The following is a 9870-nucleotide window of genomic DNA, read 5'->3' as shown; positions in this document are numbered from 1 at the left end:
AGAATATTTATGAAACTCCAATAGGTCTTGACAAGTTCATAGCCTACTAACATTGCTTAACCTCAGTGGTTATTCTCACATACATGAGGTTGCATGCGTAGGAACTGTTGCCCTACTGAATGAGATTGTAATCAAGATCAAAGAGTTGCTAACATGTTTTCGAACACGCGGCAAAAATAAACTATTCTATATTCTGCCACGGTTGAAAGTCAGTTCTCTTCTCTTACAGTGATTTTTGCAGCAAGGGAACTGACGTATTAGTGGAACCATTGCCTGAGATTTTTAACTTATCGGGGAACTTGATAGGGAAGTTACCAGGAATGAAAAAAAAACTGAGATTTATAGACGGATTGGTAGACAGGTACAATATCTAAGTAAATAATCCCCCCCTCAAAAAAAATATATGAACACTGTCTCGCATGCGTAAAGAGATCATAGTTTTTTGAAGCATCGACCTTCGAAAGCTGGAATCCTGCTAGCAAAATGCAGAAAGGGGTCTACGGCAGTGCCAAACGACGAGGAAAAAATCCCTAGATTTTAGTGATTCTTTGTTTAGTGATTTTCTTCTACAGTCTAGTGATTTCTTTGTTTAGGCAATATAAAAATCACTAGAAATAGTAGGGATAAATAACTAGGGGTGGCAACCCTAACCTATGACTCCAAATTACCCCTTTTCTAGTCTCATTAGCTCAAGGCGGCTTTGTGCTGCAGGGAGGGGGGCTAAGTACTACCTTTGTATCTTCAATCTAATCATTTTGTTTCACCCAACTTGCCAATTATATATACTTCTTCTAAAAAGTTGCTCTTGGAGAGCTCTGATGGACTGGTCACGGGCCACATTTGTCCTCCAATTATACGGATTGTTATCCCTTCATAATTTTGGTTCAAACAATGTGCAATGCGCCAATTTTGGTTCTTGAATAATACACATCGAAAATCCCCCAGGAATTCTGGTTCAAACAAATTCCTATGTCTGATTCAAACACGTAGAAACGTCACTAGAATAGTTTTCGCTTGCCTACCTTCTCTCTAAGGCTATATCAGAAGGTATAAGCAATATTTAAATAAGAAAAAAATAATGATGATTGCAAAGATTTAGCAGAACACAAGTAACAAACTGTTGGGAGAAAACGGCTTGGAAGTGTTTATCAAATGGTATTCAGACCTTAACTTTTATTGACAGGAAAACGAAGGAGTCTAGAAGATTTTACAAGGTGAAACAATTTAAAATCTAAGAGAGTTAAATAGATTCAAGGAAGATAAAAAAGAATAAAGGAAGGGAGATAAAGAAAAAAAAGATAAAATAAAAGGACAAGGTGTTATGGCCATCACTGCACACAGGATAGGTTTTTGCCAAGAGATTTTTCGATAAGAAAAATTGAATTTTTAGAAAAAAGTGAAACATCAACATATATGGATATTAAGGCCCAAAACGACCTTTTTTATGTTAAACAAGCCCAACCCACCAAACAAGACTTCACCCAAAGATTAAAACGCTCTCTGTAGATAAAAAAAAACAAAAAAACATTCATGCACAAAATGTATAAGTTTCTAGGTGTATTATAAGTACGCAAAATTTATTTTAGTTAAACAAATGGCTTACTAGTTTCTATACGAAATCACTTGTATACTATTTGTACAGTGAAATAAAAAGAGAATATGCACATTATAAAAACAAATTACCTACATAAAATTTTTTCTGGAAAACATAAATTATAATAAAAAAAAAAAACAAAAAAAAAACGGCCTATCTAAAACTCCTTTCTCCTATAGAATAAGAGATAAGGTACACGGGGAGGACTATGTCGCAAAAGAGTTTTTTCATCGACCACTTTAATAACTGCATCGTCATATCGTATCCATCGCTGAAGCTCTGGATGGTAGAAGTCGGCCACGTAATGTCCTTTGATGGCCTCTTTTCCATCATGGTAAATAACAGCGAAAAGCTTATAGTTGCGCTGCTTGCTACTAATTTTAGCTTTAATGTTAGAAGAAAGAACGTCTGAAAAAAAGAAAAATTAAGGTAAGACAACTTGGACAAAACTTGGATAAGATTCTTGGGCTCTAGACCTGCTGTCTTGAGACTCATTACCGTCTGATAAAATACTCACTCCCGCTAATGACTTAATTAAGTTTTATTTTTGCTCTGTTTTAAGAAATTAATTTTTAAAAAAGTTTTTTTTTCAGCTGGAAGTAAGAAGCATTAGGGCGTCCAGACTATCCGTTTTCTGGGAAAATAGGACAGAAAACTGGAAGCAGGAAAAGTAGTCAAGATGTGCAGTTTTTTGAAACAAATCTGTACAAGTTTATCAGTTATCCGTATCAAGCCTGTGTTTTTTCTGATTAAAAACATGAAAAAAAAAAAAATTAAGCATCAGTTAGATAATTAACCTTTTTTATGTTTTTAAGAGCTAGTACATTTAAAAGCTACTTTTATTTATCACTTATTTTCTCCTTTTTGGCAATTTTTCAGGAAAAGCAGTCCACACTACAATTTTCCGTCTCATTTTGCCTAAATGGGACTAAACGGGGGCAACGCGCTAAAGGCGTGACCCTAAAAGTTCAGTGAGAGAATTTTATTTACAGACCTTTACAGTAATAAAATATTATTTAAGCTCACGCTTCCACTTCCTCGCACTCCTGACTAGCTCTGTTGGAATATCCCAAGTCTCGGGATTCGGTACTTCTCTCCTGATATGCATAATATCAGATATTGTTTCTGGCAGTAGTCTGTTCCGGAGGGGGGTCCGAACTAGCTTTAACAGCGAAAAATAACCTTTGGCCGAAGCGCTGCTATGAGGCAACGACTTAATACCCTTTATGAATATAGGTAGGTGAACAAAAGCAGAGTCCTCAGCACCATCCTTGAGGGCGGACACTGAATTCCAAAATTCCAAAACTGACACTTTCCCTTCCCCTAGCTCTTTCTTCAAGAATAGTAGTCGGCTCCACTCTCTGTTTAGGGCTTCAACTTCCAGCGAACCATTGAAACAGTCCTTGAATATGCGGAAAAGAGGGATTATAGAAGGAACTGATCCGGAAAAAACAGTTTCTGGAGATAACCAGTCTAGCATTCGAAGCAAGGGGTCTTCACTGTTTACTCTTCGCTTTATTTCAGAGCACACCTTGATATAAAACCCAAGGCAATTTTTCTTTGTCGCAGCTAGGTGTCTGTCTTGCAAAGAGCTCAAATTCGGCTCCAAAATGCATATCCGTCTCCTTAGGTTTGAAGTTTCTTGAATTTGAAAAATCTATTTCGAAGACTGAACGTATGGCCAAAAGCTCGTCTTTTATATAATTCCTTGCCAGTTCGGAGAGAGTATTACTCACGCTTTTTAAAAGTTTGTGAACTTTCACTTCTAAGCTCTGGAATTCAAGATTTTACAATAGGAAGAACGTAATTCAGAAAAAGATAATAAAGCTTGACTTCGGGATCGATCAAAGCTGTATAAAGCTTCACTGCCGTTTGAACCCGACCTTCATTCGCAGGTAAGGCGAATAACAACGTCAGAGCAATCCACTGCTCCACCAGCCTCTGAGAGACGGCCTCAAACGCTAATCAGCGAGTTGCAGATGGGTACAGGAGTGCATGCTCGGCTACTTCACAGAACTTTTGGAATTCCTTATACTCACGGAGTCGTTTGGCACAATTAGATACGTACGTGTACATATAATTGCTGAATCTGACGATATCTGTATGTAACAGCTCAAAAACACTAGCAGAGCATAGTGCAAAACTGTGACAGATGCATCCGAAAATAGCCAGCCAGGGAATATCTTTCTTTATGAGGGCTGCAAGGCCGTTGTTCTTCCCAAGCATCACATTTGCATTATCAGGTGCAAATCATATGCAATTTTTTATTGTCATCTTCTTCTCACTTAAAGTCTTATAGATCAAAGAACTGAATGGTACTGCTTTTGTGTGTTTAGCGTGTTTTCTTCAGAAAAGGGCAATCACTAAATATTTTGGCATTAGAAAAAGACAATTAGACTAGTGCTCATTTTTATTGATAAAATAAACACTCTTGTATCTGTTAGGGTAGGCTTAAAGTTTATTTAAAAACTGATTCATAGGGACCGCGTAGGCTGGGCTGGGGTCCCAAGCACCTGAAAACGTAAATTTCTTCGAATTTCTCGGCATCTCTTTATTAAATTATAGGTTTTTTATTATCCCCCCTAATCTTTTTAATTAAATAATTTGCAGTTCGTTTTATTAACTCACTGATCTTTTTGTTCCATCTTTCATTTATTTCTATGAACCACAATTTTTTTTTAATTTGTGAATTATTTTCAACCACTCCCGAATGTTCAGTTACTTTCCACTTTTATCAGTAAAGCACAACGGTAAGAGCAGGACCCATCAAAACAGCTATTGGCCAACATTCTTGGGGTTGAATTGTGTGGTTGAAGAAATAATCTTCTTTTATTTCTTGCTTTCTTTTGGTTGGGAGTTATGATTCAAATTAAAACGGAAAAAAGTCATTTTATGTAAAATAACTGCTGTTTCGTATAGGAACTGAAAACAATGATTGAAATATTTTTTGTTTGATAAAATAAAAACCAAACAAAAATTCTGTTACTCAGAATTCCTCAAATCTTCATGTTGGAGCGATGCAAATTTAAGGCTGGAGGAAGTGAGACTGAGACCAAGCCACTTTAAAAATTAAACGGGAAGGGAGCAATTAAAATGATTTTTTGGATCTTTTTAAGAAGCTGAATTTATTACGATCGGTTTTTATTGAAATTTAACAATAAAAAAAAATCTAGTTGGTTATCTTGGTTATCACTGTTGGTTGTCATTTCTAATATGCTTGTAAAATTGCCCTTTTCAGTCTAAAGTACTACTTTTGACAAAAAGTATTGAAAAAGTACTGCTTTTGCAGAAATTAGTCAAGAAGTACTACTTTGATCAAAAAGTACTAAAAGTAGTACTTTGGTACTACCCGTGGCAACTCTGGGACGAAGACTGTTTGCAACAAAAATAGGAATTACTCGTTCAAAGCAGGCGGGTATGCATTCTTTTGTGGAGGCGCGAGTGCGAATTCTTTGAAACAGACAAACGGCAAATTACAAAATTTAAAGAAGTTATGAAGCCAATAGATAGTAAAATTTCATGGAGGGTGGGGGGGGGGGGCATATATCGTTGAAATCACCTCAATTATCTCCCTGAAAATTTTGAAAAGTAAATAAAAAAAATACAGAAGAGCTATAAATACAGCCATCTGGAAATCGGAATGCATGTTAATTACCTTCTAGAGAACACCTAGCTTGAATTTTGCGGTTTATATCTCAAACAATGGCATAGAAACTAGTCATAACAAATGAAATGTCTTTAACAGTAATTGGAGAACTTTCCCATTCCATCAATTTGAAGTTTTTCTACTGTAAGAAAAAGTTAAAGTACAGTACAGTAAAAACAACGTACAGTAAAAAAAAAATAAAAATAAAAGTACAGTAAATAAAAGTGAAAAAATAAAGGTACAGTTAAAAAAACCGAAGAATCTTATCTTTTCTAGAAACCGGGCATTCAGGTGGATTCTCCGAATGAATTCGTTTTCTATTTATCAATCATGGTTGCAATAAAATATGTAGCCTAGTAAGGAGTAAACCACAGCTCATAGTAACCGAAAATTAAAATGCATTTTTATATTCATTTTCAAATATAAAAGAATCACAACTTGACACTGATTCGGGATGGTAACTATTATCCATGTTAAACTTAAAAGTAAAAAGCAATGACGAAAAAAAGGAAATTCTGAAAAAGAACTTGAAACCCCTCAAAAATGTTGGTGGAACCGACTTAAGAGTTTACTATTGAAATTTTCATGACCAAAATCCAAAATCTGTAACTCTCGGCTTTCAGCAACCCCCCCCCCAATTTGAAACCTGAGAACATGGTATTTTAGCCAGTGTATCTCTGATGTGTCCCCTTTCGTTCCAGCGCTAGCAGGGCACTGAAACAGTATAGAGAACTGTTTAATGGCTCATTTGAAAAATATTACTTATATCTACGTATAAATACATCTTGATAGCATAAAAGTAAAATACAATTTTCATAAAAAACTGAATTTTTTGGATTCATTTCAGTATTATATGTAAAAGAGACAGCACTAGGATTATCACGGTCGTGAACACCTACGTTTATGCAAAAAAAATATAAATGTGTTAATCATAATTTAAATAATAATATAAATTATTTAAACAATAATCATTTAAATGAGTAAATAATTATTTCGATAATTATTTTAAATAGTTATCTGAATAATAATATTAAATTATTACACATTTAAAAAAAATATTATTAGTGATTTTGTTTCTTACCAAGTCATTTTTGGCGATCTTCATAAAGAGTTTTAGTTAATTTTGCTTTTAAAAGGGATTCTTATTTGAAATCACAAATACACTCAGATGCTGGACACTATTTCATTACATAAAAATATAATATAATATAACATAATCTGTAATAAAAATATAAAAATGTGATTATATAAAAACAAGGAATTATAGAATTCCCGTGACAAATTTAATCGAACTAATACATGTTAGCAAAAATAACTATAAAATACTTCGTAAATTCGTCTTGATAGGACAAAAGTTAAATGTTATTTTCAAAAAAAAAAAAAAATTGTTGGTGTAATTCAGTATTAAATTGACAAAGTTTAAGACCACTTTAAGGCCACCACGGTCGTAAACAATTGTATTTACTAGAAATAAGTAAACACAAGTAAAGATATTTACCCCTATTTTTAGTGAATTTTTGCTTTTATTAAAGATTCTTTTTTAAATTGCGAATAGGCTTGAGAAACAAATTGATTTGCTCAAGGATTACGTCGGACGCTGGAAAAAGAGAAACAAAAAGAAAGAAGAAACTAAAAATAAGAAGAAACCAAAAAGAAACATAGAAAATGCACCGCATACATTTAAAACATACCCATCACTTTGTTGATTGTTTTTGATTAAGTCCAGTCCGGTACCAAGACCAATGATGGTTCAGTTTCAATAACAGAACAATAAACAAGCACTTAAAACCACACAAAAAATACTTAGATAAATTACAGGTGCGGTACCAAAGACCAGAGTGGTACAGCTTCGATAATCAAGTATTATACAGACCAACTTGTTTTTCTATGGAAATAACAAGAGTCGGAAATACTACAGTTTCTAACAAGGTTGAATTTTAAGCCCAAAAGGGAAAGCGAAGAAGCTACTTCACGAAATTGAAGAAACCTAAATTAAGTTTTGACAAAAATTTGTGCGAATTTTCATAGATGGTGCTAAATACAAATTATTTTCTATTCAGTCATTTTGCTTCATCTAAGCACTAAGATCTTATAACTGAGATGTTACTTCTTTATGGTCAGATGATCGTTTTTTGCTTCATCTAAGTGCAGATCTGGTAAGATCTTGCAGCTCATTGATCTTAGCAATTAAATATATTATTTCTGTCAAACAGAACATTGAAGAGAGAACTTTGATTAAAATCTCATCGAAGTTCTTAGACCACTAATCAGATTAGAACGACGAAAGATGAAAAAAAGGGGGGGGGGGGTATAAGAATTGAGTTAAAAGTGCTAAGATTTCGTTAAAACTATTTACTCTCAAAATTTGCATGGTCTTATCACATCAAATTGTTAAAAAAAGGGGGTAATATGGTAGAGCACCGAAATTAAAGTTTTAAAACAGTTGACGATAGAAACACAACTTAGTCGTTTACTGATTCATAAAATGAATCAAATCGACTTTCCATGTGAACTAAAAGGAGTTGCTGTACATGCTTTTTTGAAGAGCCGATCGGAAGATCAAATTAAGTTATGTGATCAACTGCATTGATCCTACCTCTCCAAAGAAGAATTTCTTCAGGTAAAGCTTGCTTCCAGTTGAAGAATATGATTTCAGAATTTCCGGCATTAAGTTCAAGTCAAAGCTCCACATATTCGGATTACAACCATGCGAACCCGGCGTTTACCCACTGGATAGTGTGACTTAAGTTGAGAATGTCGTCTGGATAACATACTAGCGACAAATTAGGATCTTTGAGGATGAAAGACAATATAGCAGCAGGTTGCGTAAGCTACAGATATGACAGTGGTCATGTATAGTTCTGAAGCTTGGGCACTCCGAAAATGAGGAAGATTTGCTAGATGTTTTCCAGATAAATTGTCTACGGATTGTTTAGGGTATCCAACTGACTAACCGTATTTCAAACAGTAAGCTCTACGAATAATGTGGTTCAATCCCGCTTTCTAGGGCTATGATGAGAGAAAGGTTGAGATGGCTAGGGCATGTTAGGCGGATGAAGGATGGCAGATTGTCAAAGATTTGCTTGTCGGCCCATCGTCTAGGGCCAAACGAAAAGCAGGTCATCCGCGGCTGGGGTGTGAGGATGTCGTAAAGAAAGATTAAAAGGAAATGGGAACTTCTTGGGAGGGTGTAAAGAGTGAAGGATTTGAATAGATTAAAATGGAGGAGCGTGCGCAGCTGTGTTGGCCTCAGGCATCTTGGTGCTGCAGTGATTTGTTAGTACTAGTAGTAGCAGATGGGAAGAAACAGCACCTATTATTGTTTGCGATTTTGTTATTGATGACACAATAAGCTTGAACAACTTATTACACATAGAAGTTTGCCATTAAATCATAGAAAAAATTTATCAAGTGGAGTTCATTTTCATAAGTCACAAGCCCGCCAAAATTTACAAATGCAAATGTTCAAAGACTTATTTCCATTAATTGAATTTCTTTATCCCATGAAGGACGATTATTGGATTAAGGGATCTCTATCAAACAGTTGGTGGTAACGAACTAAAAGTAAGGAGCGACCCGGCTCAATGGTAACCGAAACTCTATAAAACTGTATTTTGATAAAAATATATACATCAAAAAAATCAGATTTTAATGTTGATTTCAAATATATAAGTTTCATTAAGGTTAAGCCTAACCATCAAAAGTTAGGCGCCTGAGAAAATTTGGCTGATTTTCGAAAATAGGAGGAAAGACCCCTAAAAGTTATAGAACCTTAATGAAAATCACACCATCATATTCAGCGTATCAGAGAACCCTACTGTAGAGGTTTCAAGATCCCATCTACAAAAATGTGGAATTTTGCATTTTTTGCCAGAAGAAAGATCACAGATGCGTGTTTATTTGTTTGTTGTTTTTTTTCCCAGGGGCGATCGTATCGACCCAGTGGTCCTAGAATATCGTAGGAGGGCTCAATAGAACGGAAATTAAAAGTTCTAGTGCCCTTTTTAAGTGACCAAAAAATGGAGGGCAACTAGGCCCCCTCCCGCGCTCATTTTTTTCCCACAGTCACCTGATCAAAATTTTGAGATAGCCATTTTGTTCAGCATGTTCGAAAATATAATAAGTATGTCTTTTAGGATGACTTAATCCCCCTAAATTCCCGGGGGGAGGGCTGAAACTTATGAATTTTACCCAATGTTAACATATAGTATTGGTTATTTGGAAGTATACAGACGTTTTCAGGGGAGATTTTTCCGGGTCGTGGGGTAGCGGGGTGGATCGGGGGTTATGTGGGAGGATCTTTCCATAAAGGAAGTTTTCATGGGGGAAAGGACATTGCTATAACGGGGACGCCGGACTTCCCAGCATTATTTAAAAAAAGATCAGAAATTTAATATAAAAAAACAAGTATTTCAACTGCAATAGCAGCAACATCGAAACTTCAAACGAACAGAAAATATTACATATATTATTGGGTTCACCCCGTAGTCAATAACTCACTCTTTAAGCCAAAGATTTTTTAGTACTTTCATAAGAGCTATTTATTCTAATTAACGGCCTTTGTGATTAAGCGGTCATTTTTAAAGAATTGGAACAAAATTCAAACTTTAGCCTAAAGAAGGAGGTGTTA

The 9870-nt window shown here is 35.0% G+C and overlaps 1 protein-coding gene across 2 annotated transcripts in view; it reads right to left on the bottom strand.

Moving 5' to 3' along the window:
• Positions 1–1134: 1134 nt before the first annotated feature.
• Positions 1135–9870, bottom strand: part of LOC148946754 (ubiquitin carboxyl-terminal hydrolase 10-A-like) — a 560345-nt gene continuing 551609 nt past the window's right edge. For both annotated transcript variants that reach the window (XM_089096584.1, XM_089096586.1), the window contains exon 3: positions 1135–2002. In XM_089096584.1, coding sequence (XP_088952710.1) covers positions 1752–2002 — 251 coding nt within the window. In that variant the 3' untranslated portion in view covers positions 1135–1751. The remainder of the gene's footprint in view (positions 2003–9870) is intronic.

This window comes from Artemia sp. Qi Xiang Cuo, chromosome 11 (genome assembly GCF_049724085.1).
Source record: "Artemia sp. Qi Xiang Cuo chromosome 11, ASM4972408v1, whole genome shotgun sequence".
NCBI lineage: Eukaryota > Metazoa > Arthropoda > Branchiopoda > Anostraca > Artemiidae > Artemia > Artemia sp. Qi Xiang Cuo.
This window is presented reverse-complemented; position numbering and strand designations above follow the sequence as displayed.